Here is an 18,357-nt window from a genome sequence, read left to right as displayed (position 1 = left end):
ACAAGCGACCCCCGGCTCCTCAAATAAATAAAATGAAGCCAAACAGGTGACCTAAACCTACCACATGGAGCAAAGCAAGCAAAAATAAGCAACTGCACTTTAGAAAACAAGCCCCAACACTGGAGAACCCTGCTGAATGGCTAATTCAGACCGTACGGGTTGAGCACCGAATCATCGATTGACGGTCGTTGAAGAATAAAACAGATGACATTTTAAGATCTGAATTTTACCGCACATCACTCGAGTTAAAACTTTACATTGAGTGCTGGATTCGTCTGATTCCTGCACTGTCCACTTATTCGTCTGTAATGAATCATTCGTGTGATTCGGCGATTGATTGGTGTCCCTCAAGAAGAATTCTAATTTCCTTACCGCTTAGCAAGTTTTTTTTTTTTTTTAATGTTTAACTTCCTTCCTGATTTATAATTAGTCACACACAAAGAAAAAAAAATAAAAGTGTAAATTAAAACATATTTTTTGTGTGTTGCGCATGCGTACAGCGAAGCCCTTGCTTGACCCCGTTTCTTATTCGCTTTGCACGCTGGGAGCTTTCAGTCACTCATCCACCGTCATGGCGTCCCGTGTCCTGCTGCAGTGTGTCCGCTCGCTCGGCCGGCCCTCGCTGAGGCTTTCCTCCGCAAACCTCGCAGTCAGAGCCGCCGCTGCCCCGGCGGCAGCCCACCGACCCCTCTCCTTCGCCGCGGACAGCCGGAGGCCGCGATGGCTCGGACGGAGCCCGGTGAGTCTCCGGTAACATTGAACGCACGTCGTGGCCTAACCGTCTGGCTGCTGTGACCTACCCGACGTCTTTCAAAAACGTCCGGGCTGCTGAGAGTTCACAACGGCATGCAAGTTGTTTCTTTAACCACAAATACAAAAAGTACCGGCGTAAAAATCCTGCTCAGAATCCACGACACCTTAATAAGTTATATTCGTGGTTATACAACAGCCATGTTTTGCTTGTTAGCTGCGTAGCAAGTGAGCTACCTAGTTGTCTAACTAAGTTCACTGACTCATATTTGTGGTTTTGCTGATCTCTTACCTGCAGCCTGGAGAGATATTAATGTCTAAGTACTCATTGTTGATAAATCTAGTTAGTGAATATGCATCAAACGCATGTTGCTCTAAATGCTTACATGCTGCTGCAGACAAGGATTACTTTTCATATTGTGTTAACTTTTTCATCTCTTAAGAAGCATGCTGTCTTAAAGGTTTGGATTATATCAAGCTGCAAGTGATTCAATCAATCAATTTTTATTTGTATAGCGTCAACTCATAACAAGTGTTATCTCGAGACACTTTACAAAAAGCAGGTAAATTACCTTACTCTTTGTCTGTTAACATTACAAAAGAGCAGGTAAAAAGACCTTATTGCTATGTTACAAAGATCCGGCCTATCCATCAAAAAAAGTATTCAATACTCAGTTATACTCAGATGTTTTCAATGACCAGACAAATGCAGACCGGTATGTCCAATTTAAATTTGATTGAACCTGACTAATTAGTAAGAAAATAATTTAAAAAGTTATCTTTTAAATCAGGTTGTTTTACTGAGAAATAATTAAAAAACATCCTCACTGGATCTAAATCTTATTCTTTAAGTACAGTTTAAAAAAACAACCACCCAAAAGTCTTGAGAGATCATTGGACTGTCCCTGTGCAGGTGAGATAAGGATTCAGGTGTCACACAATATAAGTATATTAGAATTGAATGTCTTTATTGTCATTATACAATTGTACAACGAAATTATTTGGCTTCACCTTTAAAGTGCACACACATACAAGCATCCACAGCTAAAAACAACAAAGGAAGAAAATAAAAAAAGGAACTCTCATTCAGGTAGGATGGGCAATGTGTGGTAGGAGTTATTTACAGGTAGTAGCATAACAGAATATAAATAGATATTGCAGAAATATAAAGTATGAAATGTAAAATATTACATAAATATTAGTCTGAAATGTAAATGTTACATAAATATAAATAAATATTGCACAGTATGAAATGTAAAAATTACATAAATATAAATAAATATTGCACAGTATGAAATGTAAATATTGCACATGCCAGAAGTGTGTGTGGTGAGGTTGTGTTTTTGTGGGTGAGACGGTCAACGCATGTCCAGGTTCAGTGTGGTTATGGCTCTGGGGAAGAAGCTGTCCTTGAGTCTTTTTGTCCGTGCTCTGACAGACCTGTAGCGTCTGCCAGAGGGCGACATGTCGAACAGATGAAAGCCGGGGTGTGAGCTGTCCTTTTACAATGTTTTTTTTTTTTTTGCTCTGTTCAGGCAGCGGGAGTTATAAACTAGTGATTTAAGTTAGTTTGTTCTGAAATATTAATGTAAACAAAGTCCTGGAGTAACGTGTTCAGCTTTACTCTTAACTCAGACAAAACAGTGTTAGAGCGGCTGAAATTCACATGCTTAGAATATGAAACTAGAGTCAAAACATATTATGAGCGATGTTGCTAAAGTGATTATTTATCCCAATTTATGTGCTTCAAATCATTCCAGGTTGGCTCGTGTTTATGATCTAGAGCTGCCCTTTTACCCAAGGATGTGAAGGGTCCAGTACCTCTATACCCTTCATGATTACCTTCAACATACTTACTTCCCCCTGACCGCTTCTTCTTCCATCTCTCCTCAGATCCCCTCAGTAGGCGTGCTGTGCCGACAGTACGGGGACCTGCCCCCCCTCACTCTAGAGACCATCAAAGACCGCGTCATGTACGTCCTCAAGCTCTACGACAAGATCAACCCTGAGAAGGTGAAGGCGAGTGGCCACTAGCTGGGATACTATTAGACTTAGACTCCGCACACTGACTGGCTAATACCCGCGTGACTTTGTGTTCCTCAGCTGCAGACTTCCTCCCACTTCATGAAAGACCTCGGTCTGGACAGCTTGGACCAGGTGGAGATCATCATGGCCATGGAGGATGAGTTCGGTGAGTGTTTGTTGACGTAGCAGAGATGCACAGTATGTTGTTATTTTTATATCAGCTGTGAATTAATTGGTCCTAATTTAAATGACCTACACTGTCTGCAAATCCTTTTTTTTTAAGCCAATTTACTACAACAGTTAAGTTCAAATAGGCCACGCCCTTATTATGTTTGCCTCTCATTCTTAAAATAATCAAAACAGAAGAGTTATAAAAAAAAAAAGATTTCAGGCACAGTGAAGTTTGAACCCAGAACATTTTGAGTTCATACCCCGCTTGTTTCTCCTGCAGGCTTTGAGATCCCCGACGCAGAAGCGGAGAAGTTGATGAGTCCCGCGGAGATTGTACAGTATATCGCAGACAAGAAGGACGTCTATGAATAATCTGTCCTGTAGCTCACCGCAGAGGTAAGTCTCTGTGTCGGCCATGTTTCCTGCCTCTTCTCCGTCACTGTCACGCACACATTCTACTTTTTAGCTTGTTCGTTTATGACTGATCAGTTCTGTGTTTTTTTTTTTTTTTTTCCTTCCAGAGAGGTTGAGCCACGACATGACCCCCCCCCCCCCCCCGCAGGAAGTAGCAGATGGGCACCAATCCATTTCCCCACTTCCTCCCCGTCAGCTCTTCTGTCCATAACAGCACTGTCGTTGGCTGCCGGTCTTGTTGTTTGACTGTATTTAAATGAACATGTGCTTTTTGGAGCTTGGAGACAAAAATATTAAACAAGGTTATATCACCATTTTATTTTCTTCTTCTTCCAGCTCCACCCTGTGGTTCCAATGTATAATTTCTCATGAATAGATAATAAAAACACATGCTGTGTGACGATCTGATATTCATTCCTGTACTAACAGGAGCATCCTTTAAACGTCTGTGACTCCAGAGAGAAAGATTTACATTTGACATGAGAGCCACAAACACTAGTGTGAAGGTGGAAACATTTTAAGATTGAATACACAAATTCTTGAGTAGAAGTATACATCACAAAGCTTTTAATGGTCGTCTGCAACATTTTTTTAAGAAATAGAAATCAAATTATGTTCCAATATTTAGACTTCACGTTGGCCTGATGAGGTCGTCTGACAAAATTGATGAAAAAAAAAACTTCACATTGGTTGTTATTATTCTACCATTGATCTCCCAGGAGGGAAATATTTACTCACAAGATGCTTTCGATCTGCCGCCTCCAAACCTCCAGGACTGAGCTCTGCTATATGGGGGGGACGGAGCCTTCTATTCTGCCGCCCCACATCTATGGGATGATCTCCCTGACCCTCTGAGGGCCCCACAGACTGTGGACGCCTTTAAAAAAAAAAGGGCCAGAAAATGTTTCTCTTTAAGAGCCTTTCCCTAAAACCATTGCTTTTAGATCTTTTTTTATGAATGGTTTTATTCCAATTGTAGCATCTGGAGATTTCGTTCAAATGTAAAGTGGGTTATAAATAAAATGTATTATTGTAATTTTTCTTGAGATAAAATTGTCAAAGCTGTAGAACATGCAGATTCTTGAATGGAGTTTCTAGCTCAGTAAGAATGGGCAACAAAGTTTTGAAAAAGTGAGAATTATTCTGCCCTTTCATTTGAATGGGAACCATTCTTTGGAATATTTTTGGAAAATACAAAAGTCATGTGAAGTGCAGGCGCAGATTGCCAAGCAAGTCATGCACCACGTACAGAGGCTTTAGTCCATCAAGCGGGCGACCCAGGTTCAAGTCAGACCCGTGGCTACTTCCCCGCATGTTATTCCCAACTCTCTCTATTCCCTTGTTTCCTTCTCTATCCACTGAAGGCAAAAAGCCAAACATGCATATTATCACAAATGTTGTGAGAAGTCCCTGCTCACCATTTCTTATTGGCATCTAATCTTTGACAGAAATTTGTAAGTCCCAAAAAAACCGAGGTAGTGGCAGAGCTGCTGTTTTGGAGATGATCTGACCCAGTAGTTTATCCAAAGTCACTCACACCATCATCCCTTTTCATTGTCCAACACGTCAACTTTGCAGACAAAATGTTTAAGTTGCTGCCTAACATGTCCCAGACACCGACAGGCTTCCATTGTGAAGAGATCATCAGTGTTGTTTACTTAACCCGTCAGTGGTCTTAATGTTACAGCTGACTTGTTTTGTCTTCTTAGCAGAACCATGGCCGTATTTAAATACAGAAACTCTGGAATTGGTCAATGAAATAATGAGTCCATGTGCAAACCCGAGTCGTTGTTAGTCTTTTATTGAGGGTTGTACCCAAGTTTTACAGCTTTGTATGACGGCTGCAGGAGCCATAGGTTACAAACAGTAATCAGTATACGAGTACAGCCAACAGAAGACCTACTACCTACTACTTCTACACCTTAGTACAGATTCTCTTAAGAGCACTAAAATCCAGAAAAATAAAGAGAGAAAAAAAAATACAGAACAAACCAAGCAACAAAAGCAGAATAAAAAGATTAAATGAAACCAAACAAATAGACAGCATCAGAGGAGCATTCATTATTAGAGCACACTGGAGTTGGTTTTCTATACCTTGTAATATCAGGCGACTTTGTTTTTGTCAATTTTTATACCCATACAAATAAAGATTGTCCTTCAAAAAGTGCAGTTTTCCCCAAAAGTTTCAGATAAAATCCTTTGATGACCCAAGGAAGACATTTGAAAATAAAAAGGTTCTTCCTGTTTTGTTTGTAAGAGAGGAAGACTTCCCTCTCGTTGATTATAGACACTGTACGTTTATATTCTCATATATATAGATATATATATATATTATATATAGTTTCAACAGTCTCCCAAAGCAATGTGCATAATAGGTTTACAGGTGATCCAACTACACACTGTGGATTGATAGAATCTCTATAAAAAACATTGTAGTCGTGTAAAATTTGCAGTTTCACCGGCCCCGCCCCCCTCGGCATATCGAGGGGGAGACGCGCTGTGAAAATAAAGAAATGGACTTTTGCAAATCTTAACCTGTCCTCCTCTCCTGCTACAACTGGCCCGACGGTTGCTAGGTAATAAAGGTTTTTTTTTCAGTTTTTATTATTATTAGTAGTACTAGCAGTACGATTCAACGATGGCACAACATGTTTGAGGAATATTATTGGGAATCCCATCTCAGCGGTTTGTTATAAAAGTTTTGGGATTGTTTTTTTTTTTTTGTTTTTTTTTAAAGAGAAAAGCAAAAACAAGAAAAAACCCAAGTTGGACATGGAAGCCTGGGTTCAACACTCCACTGCATAGTCTCTCTGAGCGAAAAACCTACCCCACCCCTCTGTACTGGACCCACCCAACCCAACCCCAATAATACGCCCCTCCCACCCCCACCCAATCCCACCCATTTCTTTGTGCTGGTTCGACTAAAGCTTTTCAGGGTTTGTTTGTGTTCATACTAAATGTAAAATGACAAAAAACAGCAGATTCTCACAGTTTTCGTGTTTGTTTTTGTATGCGTGTCAAAAAAATAGCTTCAGCGCTTTTTGATCAACATAAGGAGCTGTTGGGTGTGTGGTGTTATGATATAGCATAGCATTAGCTCACAGGATAGTGAAGTCAAGAGAGGAACTAAAGTCACATTATTATTAATTTTCTTAAACATTTAAAAAGTAGTATCACCAGCCAGCTTCCCTCCTCTCCTACCCTCCTTTCCTTGCTTCCTATCTTCTTTACTCCCCTTGTCTGGCCCTGTCAGGAAGCCGCTTGGCAGCCCCCCGGGGGATTGTACATTGCTCGTGGTGGTTTTCACTTAAAAAGGTTTTCCTCACATCATCCTTTTTGCAAATGACATTTTTTTTTCTTCAAGCATTTAACATTGTCCAGCTTTTTAAATACATGTACACACATACACAACAAGAACCAGAAAAAAAAAAATTCAATCCCTTTCCTTCCCTCTCACCCTCCCTCCTTGATTTGGCATGATAATATGTTCGACACACACACACACACACGCTCACACACAGACTCACACACTAACAGTAGATCGGACAGAGCGAGATTAAGCTCGGAACATAAAACAGTAACACCGACAATGAAAGGCGTTTTACAGACGTTGCTTATCCCTTCTCTAACAGCAGAGCGATGCCGTCTCCTCAGCTGCTGATCTGGGCTCAGTTCATTGGTTTACGGTAAAGATGCTGAAGAGCGAAATAACTGCTCCTAGATCAGCACTTGGAAAAAAAAAAGGCATCGCAGAATCAGAATGAACGAAGTGTAAGATCATTTCAGCGAGAGTTCAAAGGGAATATCGACTACTTTAGTGTTCACTTGCCTCAGACCTCCTGTCAGTTTTGTGCCACCTCTCCTGTAGGAGTTTGGAGAGGGGGCTGATCCTGGATAAGCCAGAATTGAAGAGGCAAGTGTAACCCTGTGTCCCTGAAAGCCAGTCACAAGTCACATCCCCTAGCCTGAGTCACTACGGGGCTGACGGGAAGCCTCGCCTCTTTTCAGTCAATCTAAAGACCCGAGCGTCTTCCTGCTGTGTTCAGAACGGTAGCTGAACACGCCGAACGAAAACGCAAAAAAAAAAAAACAGAGCACGGTTGCTGTAACTGATTTTTTTTTTCCACAATGTGCTGGATACAAGTTTGAGGCCTTTGTTTAAACCTTCTTTTATTTTTTTTAAAACCGTTCTCGGCTACATCCTGTGACGACAAGTCGGCCCAGCGAGAAGGGAGAGGTAAACCTGGAGACGAGGACGCCAACGCCACCCTCTCCTCCGCTTGCTCCCCTGACTGGAGCCAACAAAGCACCATCTTCTCACAACACAAACACTTTTTATCCTGCCTTCTCCACCTCAGACAGACCTAACAAAAAAAAAGAAAAAAAAAAGAAAATGCAAACCGAACCAACACCGTCCGCCATGGCTCTATATCCGCTCGCTCGGCTTTTCTCTAAAACCACACAAGTGCAAAATCCAAGGCTCCTCAGTTCAATTTGTAGGATTAAGTTAAACTCAGAAAACAGAAACAAACACGGTTCAGATGTTCCACTTGATAACATTTGTTTAACAAGACACAAAACAAATAAGATATATTTATATATATAGTTTAAGCAATGAGATCTGGAATTAAGTAAACTAATCCTTTAAATTATTTGGTAGAGAGCAGTTCAATACTGGCACACACCAATGTCAAGTCTGGCTAATACTCAAGGTTCTGCCTCACTACGTTCGCTTTTAAGTTGTTAAATATTCACGGCTAAACTTAAAAACACAACTAAAGACGACCTACTTCTGAAATTAAAACCTCTCACGGGTAAGTGGGAAAACACACACACGCAACAGGCAAAATAATAACACGATGAAGAAAGGAAATTAAGGTCCATGGCTTCGCTAATGCTGACGTCTCGTTCACACACGCTCTCTGAAGCTTTTTTTGTTTTGTTTTTTTATCTCCCCCCCCCCAAATATTTGTGCATCGTTAGTAACTAAACAATCACTTTTAGAAAGGTGAATCTAGCGTTCACATGTGGATGTTGTCAACAAACAACACTGCTGGGTTTACATTCACGCTGTTCACACACGCTCACACACACACACACACAACCCCCCTCCCTCTCACAACATTTCCCCTCACATACCACACTCACATGCGCACACGATTCATAAGGTCAGGAACTTCAGATGAGTACACCCCCACCCTCCCACCCTCCCCTAATAAAGAAAAAAAAAAAAGCAGTACAACAATACAATCATATTCTATTTGTAAACAGGTAGAAGCCACTTGACTTGTTGTTGCATCTTCGGACACAAATAGGATCAAGGCAATGAAATGTGGACGACTTTTGCACTGTTAAAATAGTATCTTCAACCAAAACACGTTTTTTTTTCGTCTTTCCTTTTTTTTTTTTTTTTTTCAAAACACCATTTGTGGCAATGAGAGTGATTAAAACAACGAAAAAAAAAAAGCAAGTCATATTTCGCATTTGTTGTACTCAATGAAACATTTAAAACATTTTCAGACATTGGAACAAAAAAAAAAAAAACGCCTCTCAGTAGGCCATGTGAGAGGCTACAGTATGCATAGATACAGATTCGCCTTTCTCTTGGTTTATAAGTCTGACAAGGAGACAGAACTGACAATCACACGCACACAATAAACACTCCCCACTTTAGATTTTTACATCAGTGGAGTGGAGGACAGGAGGAGAAGAGAGGGGATTATTACAGCCAATCCTCCACCCCCCCTCCCCACCCCTAGCATAAGGACCCCCCCCTCCCTCACAAGACAGCATATTGAAAGCAGTGTGTTGAGCTTCTCCAGCTTAAAGCAGTTATTTGGCAGAGAAAAAAAAAACTTACAGACTTATACATAGTTTTCAGTGCTAGAAGTTGGATTTTCCTTTCCTACAAGGAGTAGTAGTTTTTTTTTTTTTTAATTCACCTACAAGGGGGGGAAAACTGGCTTGATTTCCTGAGAACCATTGCTGGTTATTTAGCAGACAAAGAGGAATAGTTCAAATAACCAACGCCATGGCCAAAAAACACTGATCCGAATTCCCAGAGTTACAAAGTATCGTCTTCATCCTCAATAAGAGATTACATTTTTTTGTTTGTTTTTGTTTTATAGATTTTTTAAAGCTTTTTTTTTTGTTTTTTTGTAATTTTTTTTAAAGGATTTTCTATTTTATTCCATCTTCTCTTTAAAATGAAGAATGAACACACCTTCTGCCTCCTAAGTCTTGTAAACAAGAGGTTGCAGTGTGGCACCTCCAAAACATTGAAAGCCTATTCTGAAAGTGCTGTTCCCTCCTTGCCCACTAGGGGGCTAGCGGGAGGGCTTGCTAGATAGACCCCGCCCCCTCGATTAGGGTGGGCGGGGCTTGCTAGTCCCAGCTGCGGCTACAGTCCTTTGCACTGCAGAGCTCAACGTTCTTTAGTTTTAAAACAAAATTGGTGCAATACTTTTAATGTCACTTTTACTATCACCAGATAATCCTCCTAAGTCAGCTTTTATTCTTCTTGAACTATCTGTTGATCTTGAACTCCAAGACAACGCAGTAAGGTAGGCGTGCCAAGGCAGAGAGGAGCGCACACATACTCGTTCACACACGCGATCTCACACACACAGAGTACTTTCACACACACACACACACGTGCGCGTGCACACGCATACACACATACGGTAAGGACCGCAATGAGTAAACAGCTACACTGGAAAAACTGGCTGCTCCCTCTATATTGCAGATTATATATACTGAGAAAAAAACCACATTCAGTGCAAAGTTAAAAAAGCTCATACTCCAACATTGTCAGCCAACAAATGCAAAAAAAAAAAAAAAAAATTAAAAAGAAAAAGTTAAAAATGAAAAGAATTGGAATTCAAATAAACATGACGAATGAAACAAAAAATATATATAATATAATGAGCTCGATTGAAGCTTTTTTCGGTCTGAAAGAGCACTACCTGGAAGCAAATATCCATCTGTTCACATTATAGAATTGGCCTGCATGATTCAAGTATTCCAACTGATATGTTTTTGGGCTAACACAAAGTGGACATATGTGCAGAGAGAGAAACGTAACTTGTTTTCCACAGGGAGACCCCGTTTTGTTGAATATATTGTAAGTGAGAGAGAGTCCGACTAGTGCCATTGCGTTTATAACTACTTTTTTCCCCCATTTTCTTCTGCTGATTATTGATAAATTCTCTACTGACCCTTCCTCGCACCTGTTTGATTAGCAGGCGGCTCACATGGAGTCCCCGCCCCCTGTCAGGTGATCCACTGGGAGGAAGGAGCTGATTGGAGAGGAGCTGCTGATCCGGCCCACCTCGGTGCAACTGGGGCTCCCCCACAGGCTACTGGAATAGTTTGGCCCGCCCCAGAGGGAGGAGCTGTGGAGGTCGCTGCTGTTCCACTGGTTGGGTTCAGGAGCGCGGCTGGGGAAGGGGTGAGACTGATCCATCCTGCTCTGAGAGGAGCCGACGGTCTGCCAGCTGGAGGAGGGGGTGGTCAATGACTGCCCTTGTGCAAAGAAACGGTTGATTTCCTCCTCGCTGGCAAACTCGGCCAGAATGGTAGTGTTCCCCAAAACACACCTGCAGAAAGACGATAAGTGAGTGTCTGCTGCTTCATTACATTCACATCAGTTTGTTCTCACTCAAATAACCAGATCAGAATGTACCAGTCTGAGCTCAGGTTGACTTTAGACAGACTGCTTTGACACAGTTAAGTCATAGTCCTGTACCTACGCAGCCTAATTATGTACCATGACCGGCACCTCCTCAAATATGTAACATTGAGTTGAAGCGATGCAGACTGCGAGCCCTGTGATTGGTTCGCTGGATAGCATCATGTTTCCTGCATTAAGAACATTTTCATTACTGGCCCCGTTTCCAAATCTGCAGAAGGAAGAACGCTATAACGCTATTCATCACCTCCAAATATAACACTTGGTTTCCGTCTCTCTGTGTTTACCTGTACACAATAAAGACACTAGCGATATATAGTGTTGTAACAGGCGGAGTATTGAAGAGCTACAAAGACACACAAGTAAGTTTTGCTCACGACTATTTAGGCCACTAGGACGTAGATTCAAAGCAGACGTATAAACCAGGCTTTAAAGATGGTGTTTTCAGGAAGATCTAAGGGGCAGCGCGTCCTGACATTTTCAGGAGTACATGTGTGACAACAGCTAGAAAGTAGTGAGTCTGCGTGTGTGCGTGTCTGCTTTTGTCTGGGGGTCTTACATGTGCAGGCTCTTCTGGGCCTTGGCGGCCTCATCTTTAGAGCTGTAGCAGACCACAGCATTGCCATGCGGCAGGTTGAGGTGGAATGTGATCAGAGGGCCGTGCTGCATACACAGAGTCCTCAGGGTGGAGCCGTCGATCTATGAGACAAACACACCAACACAAAATTGAACAAACAGATTCAAACATGGATAAACATGCACAGACAGGATCCTATGGACATGCAGTAATGGAGAGACCAGACCAACAAACTTCCATTGAACCAGCGACCCTCCGGTTCCCAACCCTAGTCCCTACAGACTGAGCTACTGCTGCCCCATCAAATATTGTACTCATGTATATACGAAGTGCACGTACCTGCGGTGTGAGATTTTTCAGAACAAGCCATTGGGATCTCCCTGAGCTGCTGCTGCTGTCACCCCAGCTGGAACCTGCCAATACACACAAGGTTTAATCACTACAGCTTCAACACAAGCTTTGTATGCAGAGTGAGGTCATGGAGTTAAAAAAAAAGCTAAAACAAAATGAATATCTCCTTTTCTATGTTGAACCAATTTTCTCTTTTCTGCAGTTCACAGTTTCATCCTCATTTCCATTTTCAGCACAAGAAAAATAATTAAGAACCGTAACAATCCCACAAATACAAAACAACTTGCTATGGGTTAAACAGTTAATTTGCCTTGGCTCTCACCAGGGGTGTATCTGGACTCAGAGGAGCCCCAACCCCCCAGCCTCAGGGCAGAGCCGTCCCAGCCGGAGGAGGCAGAGCTGGGCTTTTGGCTGGTGAGGCCGGGTGGGGGTCTGGAGGGGGCCGCCACAGACAGAGCCTTGGGAGGCAGGGGGACCTTCCACAGCTCGTGAGCCAGGGAGGAGTTGGACACAGAACCGCCGCCGGGAGACCATTTTGACTCATTGGGTCTGGCTGCAAGGACCAAGGGAGAGAAAATTATTTTGTCACACATTTGTTTTTTTTTTTATTGGAAATCAAAAGTCTGAAAAAAAGAACACAGACCCAAAAGGGGAGGAAAGGTAAAGATTTCCACAAACCTGAAGTGCTTTGTGCTGTACTGGTGAGGGAACCGCTGTGGCTGGAGGCACGAATGGATGACCAGGCACTGTTAGAAGGCATCGTGGTGTTCAGTGATGAGGATGGCCCTGTGTCACAAAAAGAGTGCATTGAGTTTATGGGACAGAGTGGCGCATCTTGCTCTCATAAACCATCTTTGGCTGAGCAGAAACTGGGTGTAAACTGATAACAGAATCTGACAGTGACAGCTGTTTTTTAAACCAGCTTGACCATCAGCTGCTGGTTTAAAAACAAACAAGATTCCTAAGAGATTACCCATTTTTAACTGACCTGCTAAAATATAAGCGACTTATAAGCAAAACCAAAATAGAGCCAGTTATCAACAGCCTACTTTCTTTTGTGTGTCCCTGAGTGTGTGACCTACCGTTGTTCCTGTCCCTGAGGTGATCTGTGTCACGGACGGTGTTGATAGAGAGGTTGTTGATGACACTGCCGGGGGTCACATAAGGGTCAGTCTCAGGGTCAATGTTGGGGTAACCTTTCCAAGGCTCCCCGGGCCGGAACTCTGCAGACACAAGCAAAAACACAAACACATGGAATAAGCGTTTTTTTAAACAAAAAATTTGTTTATCTTCATAGATGTGGAGGCAGGATGTATACCTGGGGGCCAGGTGACAGTGTTTCCATGGGGCGGGGGGGAGTTGGCACGGGGAGGCCAGCCATCACCCACAGAGCCCATTGACTGGCCGGGAGGACTCAGGGGGGAGGGGCCAGGAGACAGGTAGTCATAGAAAGGGGAGTCCTCCAGACGCAGACCAGACGACATAGCACCTGATGGACGAACAGGAAGGGGAAAAAAAAGTTAGTGTTGAAACATTTTAGAAAAGAAAGGTAGACAATTTAAATGTTCAGAGTCTGAAAAGTGGATGTATGCATCCACTTTTTGAAAGCATATTTTCCACATTTTCCCATAGTTCCTAACTGAGGCATTAATACTGAAAGGTGAGTGCTTCAAGTGCAAGTAAAAAACTGAAGATTGGCTGTTGTTGATATTTGAGCTGTACTACACACTGTTTGATCCATCCACAGAGAAAGAATGTCTAAAGATTATCTAGGTCTAACTTTGAAGCCAAACTGTGAATCCAAGCGGAAACCAGGAAAAGCCTTCTGGGGAGGAACAGTGACATTTTTCATATTGCGAGCTCTAAGTCCACACGGTCTAGAGGACTGGAAATGTGCTCAAACTCATTCATTCACAGACGCTTTCATGTACGGTAGTTGATACCCTACAGGTCGATGATCATCAGTTTGTGACCCAGTTCTTTACTCACCAGGTTTGCTGTTCTGCTCCAGAGGGTCAGTAGCCCAAAGTTTCTTCAGTTTGGACTGGGGTGGCTCTTTGTAGCTCATAGCTCCAACTCCACTACTACCACCGCCCACGCCCATGTCCATGGATACATTCAGGTTAGAGTTCAAGCCTGAAGGGAGTTGGTGGAGAAGAGGAGAGGAAGAAATTCAGTCACTATGTACCCCTAAATGTACCATCAAAATATGTGAAAACATACTGATCTAACTACGAGAAAATAATAAGAATAGTAGCCAACGTACTTAAAGGGAAGTTGCTGATGGATCCGAGACCAGAAGTGTCCTTCTGCATCTCAGGAGCATTGTGGGACAAGTAGTTCTCCAAGTACGGTTTTAGGGGCGGGGCCTGTTTCAGCAGGGAGGGGTCCAGGTGACGTGGTGGCTGCATCATTGAAGGAGACGAACCAATAGGACGTGTCTAAAAACAGAGAAAACGAGGTTAGAGGAGGCAACACGTGTTTGGCCGTGATAGGCCAGGATACAGATTAGATACAGTTAGATTATAAGACGCGCACACACCTGTTCAGTGGGTCGTCCCACTGGCATGGCTCTCTGGCTTTGAGCTTTCTGATGCTGCTGCTGCTGTTGCTGCTGCTGCTGCTGCTGCTGCTGGAGGAGAAGACGCTGCAGACAAATAAGAGGAAACTTTAAGTAATGTTTTGCACAATACTGGAGACTTTGGATGCACTCATAGGCAGATTCACATGCACACGGTTCTAACAACACTGCAAGGGAACATTTTATAAGGTTCACTACATGTGTTTCAGTGCAGATGATATATACATGATGTGTGGTATACAAGTGTAAGTGGAGTGAATAGATACAGTGTATTGTTTAACCTTGCAAATGATCCTCTAAAATTACAAAATGCACAGTTTAATAGCAGAAATAATTATGTTTACAGCCTAGTACCAATTACTAAACCGGTCTCTATAGCTCCTTTGTTTATTTGTAAAAACTGGGGGTGAGTTTTTACAACAAGTTTGTTATGATAATATAATAATAAGAGCTTGGCTGAGTTGACTGACAGGTAGGTGCATTGTAGCTTTTTAGTCAGGAGTCTTAAGCCCTGCCTCAGCTTCAGCTCTTTGCCCGTTACTGGACAGATCCAAAGTAAGGTGGAGGTAGCATCTCCAATATGTAGACCCCTATCTTAGGGCTTAATAACACCTTTTCAGAAAACAATGAGTGATGTCACCGAGACTACGTCCACAGTCTTTGAAATAGATTTGATTTCAGAGCCGGCTTCAAGCGGCCACTCCAGGAATTGCTGTTGCACTTGCAGTTTCAAATACTGCTTATTATCTTCTGATTTTTTTTTTTTTTTACATATTTAAAAAAACATATAGACAAGACCATATCTCAAAATTAATTTGAGGGGGTCTTAAAGTGACAGTGTCTGACAGCTAATCGGTGTTACAGGCTCATTCTAATAGAGCACTGCACATGATTTCAAACATTAGAAAAATACTCTTTTCTCTGTGCCTGTGTGTTTCAGAGCATTTTCCCATCACCGTACCTGTAACTGGTTGATGTGGTTGAGCTGAGACAGCTGGTTGAGCTGGGAGAGTTGATTGAGCACAGCCACCTGCTGAGGGCCGAACAGAGGGTTCAGGCCTCCGTTACCTCCTGGGTACTTTAGCAGGGAAGGAGGGACCTGACCAAAAACACAGTTCTGGTTGAAGTTCACATAGTCTTTCTGTAAATATGACGATAAGTACACATCAAACTCCAGACGAGAGAGAAGAAGGTACATGTAACTCTCAAACTTTTACATCAAGTTGAGCAAATGTCAAATCATAATTAACCAATTATTTAACTCAGGAGAAAAATGCACGACAGCATGAGTCTTGTGTCTTACCTGAGAGGGGAGGATGGGGGGAGGCACTTGATTACGAAGGTTGGGTTGGGGAGGGACCTGGGACTGGGGGCCACCTCGGCCCTGTGCTACGCTGCTGCCACCCATCATGGGGTTTACATTCTGGGTTGGGGAGGACACAAAAACACAAACATAAATGGTTTGACACTACGACTTTTGCATGAACTCACGTGCAAGCACAACCACAAATTAAAAGTCAGAAATGAATGTGAAAGAATACCACTCGAGTAATGTGTATTTTTTCACATCAACAAAATTATTCTAATGGTTTAGTATCTCAGGGTCTGATGCTCAAGACCTAAAGATGGAATCCTCTTCATCCTCCCACACTCACCTGCCGAGTGACCCCAGGACCAGAGTGGGAAGGGGACGGCCCCGAGTCGAGACCCGGGACAGGCGGAGCAGAATTGGAAGGGGAAAAGCTCATGCTTTGATTGGAGGAAAGCTCATCAGAGGCTTGGCTATCGTAAGCAGAGGAGGACATAGACAGCTGCAGAGGCAAGGCCGGGTGCACAGCAGATGGATGGCAAGCACAGAAGGACAGGAAGCACCATCGGCAGCCAGAGAAGTGCGCAGAGGGAAGGAAAGAGAAAGAGAGGACGGAAAAGAGTTAATTTTGCAGAAGAAGAGAAGAAAAGAGGAGGAAAAAGTAGAGGAGATTTTGAAGTAGAGTGTGAAGACCATAAAGGAGAGAAGTGGGATGAGCAGTAGAGATAAAGTCAATAGGAAGGAAAAAGAGACGCTAGCACCAGAAGATGAAAATAAAAACAGAAACAAGCAGAAGCAAAGCAACAACGTAAAAAAAAACATGGTAGCTTCTTCAGAAATAAATAAAGGAAATGTAAATTAAAGTAATTGCAGCACTAATATGGAAGTGTTCATATTTGCTTTGCAGCTTTTAAGTGACAGGTGTTTAATGGCCCTTTCCTTTAAATGGTGTGTGCAGTGTGTTAGACCAACCACTAAAGGGCGCTACAGGTCTGAGAGTCAACTTGCCAGGCAGACAACTGCAGCAGATTTAACCCTTCCACACCTACCTCATGAGCGGTGCAGAGACACTGATCAACCTTCATTATTGTTACGTCGCTAAACATGTAAATTATTATTCCTAAACCTACCTGATTCTTTTTGGCTCGTTACATCATTGTTGTTTTTGTTTTTTTACATAGCTGCTGAATCCCCAAGATTCAACCAAGTGACCTTCCCCTCACTCAGAATACACTAGGGAAACTTAAGAGATTTCTGCGTACCTTGTCATAGTAAGGGCTGCGATCCATGGCTGAGTCCTTGTGGAGCTGGTGTCGGGACCCGGGGTTCTTCCCCATCACTCCGTTGTAGTCTCCAATGCTGCCCATGTCCATACGCTTGTCCTGCATCATCCCAGCTCCAGTCTTCATGGAGTCGTCGGGAGAGTCTCTCTGCGGGGGAGGAGACGAAAAGAGAAGGATAAGGATGCATATTTCAAACAAGATAGATCGTCACAATCAGAATAATAACACCCTGCAATCACAGATTATTTAAAATCTTGTTTTTCACAAAATTATCAATATTTCCATATATGAAACATCAAAACATTCAAAGACACATTTTTTTAAAGAAAAAAAGAGAACTGTTGCTTACAGAGAAGTTCATGTTGTTGAACTGGTTGACGAAGGGTTTCATCCAGGGTTCATCCTGTTTGTTGACTGGTTTGTTCATCTGAAACATTCCAGAAAGGAAAGACAATTGAGCCACTAGAAGAGTTTTATTTCACTTTTATTGCCAGTATATTCTATTCTGTCACGTCTAGAGTGTTTTTTTTTAAACTTACAAATGAGGTATTTATTTGAAGCAGTTTGATGTCTGAATGCTTGGGAGGGACAAATGTGCAACACTGAGGTGTACAAACCTTGTTGGAGGTTTTATTCTTGTAGTTCCAGGTGTTTTGGTCATGGGACCGGTTGTCCTGTTGACTGTTGTTCCACATGCCGATCTCCACCTCCTCTTCCTGGTCCCAGCTGTTCATGGACCCCTCTTCACCACACCATGTCTCCATTGGCTTAGGACCTGGAGCTACAAAAGAAAGAAACTACATGTGAGCAAGTGACTACATTCAGTAACATTGCTGCCATGCAGACGTTACTCCTGCCACTTTGCATCAAAGTCAGAGAGTAAACATGACTTCTTATCCTTTCAATCATTTTAGATGAAGTAATCAGGATCACGCATGGACCTACCAGACTTATGCTGGTTGCCCCATCCAGGTCCAGAGTCTCTGTTGCCTCTGCTGGGTTCCTCCCAGGTGGAGCTGGTGTCCATGGGCTTACCCCAGGCAGACGTCCCGTTGTCCACTGACACAGGTGGAGCATTGGTCTGCTCGCCCCATGTTGAAGACTCTTTGGGTTTCTGGTAAGGCTCGCCCCAGCCTGGAGGAAAGAGAGGTGAAGTTATTAGAATGAGGATTTACTTCTTGTTGTGTCAACAAGCATTACAAGCAA

General features: G+C 42.7%; 2 protein-coding genes across 11 annotated transcripts in view; one reads left to right on the top strand and one right to left on the bottom strand.

Annotated features, from left to right (window-relative positions):
* Nucleotides 1–18,357, bottom strand: part of usp7 (ubiquitin specific peptidase 7 (herpes virus-associated)) — an 84,661-nt gene that overhangs the window by 43,542 nt on the left and 22,762 nt on the right. For 4 of the 8 annotated variants that reach the window (XM_061026194.1, XM_061026197.1, XM_061026202.1 and 1 more), the window contains 8 exons: nucleotides 18,097–18,285; nucleotides 17,769–17,932; nucleotides 17,501–17,578; nucleotides 17,131–17,298; nucleotides 16,215–16,370; nucleotides 15,863–15,982; nucleotides 15,521–15,700; nucleotides 14,575–14,625 (listed from right to left, as the gene is read on the bottom strand). In XM_061026194.1, coding sequence (XP_060882177.1) covers nucleotides 14,575–14,625; nucleotides 15,521–15,700; nucleotides 15,863–15,982; nucleotides 16,215–16,370; nucleotides 17,131–17,298; nucleotides 17,501–17,578; nucleotides 17,769–17,932; nucleotides 18,097–18,285 — 1,106 coding nt within the window. The remainder of the gene's footprint in view (nucleotides 1–14,574; nucleotides 14,626–15,520; nucleotides 15,701–15,862; nucleotides 15,983–16,214; nucleotides 16,371–17,130; nucleotides 17,299–17,500; nucleotides 17,579–17,768; nucleotides 17,933–18,096; nucleotides 18,286–18,357) is intronic. The other 4 variants (XM_061026196.1, XM_061026198.1, XM_061026199.1 and 1 more) reach the window with 4 other exon arrangements.
* ndufab1b (NADH:ubiquinone oxidoreductase subunit AB1b) lies at nucleotides 540–3,651 on the top strand. Of its 3 annotated transcripts, none has more exons than XM_061026806.1 (5): nucleotides 540–739; nucleotides 2,644–2,769; nucleotides 2,854–2,941; nucleotides 3,227–3,348; nucleotides 3,485–3,651. In XM_061026806.1, exons 1-4 carry the CDS (start codon nucleotides 572–574, stop codon nucleotides 3,316–3,318), a joined length of 474 nt encoding a protein of 157 aa, XP_060882789.1. In that variant the 5' UTR covers nucleotides 540–571; the 3' UTR covers nucleotides 3,319–3,348; nucleotides 3,485–3,651. The 3 variants fall into 3 exon arrangements, with proteins under 3 accessions (XP_060882789.1, XP_060882788.1, XP_060882790.1); XM_061026805.1 differs by having other exon boundaries at nucleotides 541–739; nucleotides 3,227–3,342; nucleotides 3,468–3,651; XM_061026807.1 differs by having other exon boundaries at nucleotides 543–739; nucleotides 2,644–2,763; nucleotides 3,227–3,342; nucleotides 3,468–3,651.

The sequence above is a fragment of the Labrus mixtus genome, chromosome 20, assembly GCF_963584025.1.
Source record: "Labrus mixtus chromosome 20, fLabMix1.1, whole genome shotgun sequence".
Lineage (NCBI taxonomy): Eukaryota > Metazoa > Chordata > Actinopteri > Labriformes > Labridae > Labrus > Labrus mixtus.
The sequence above is the reverse complement of the archived record's forward strand: the minus strand, read 5'-3'. Positions and strand labels throughout refer to the sequence as shown.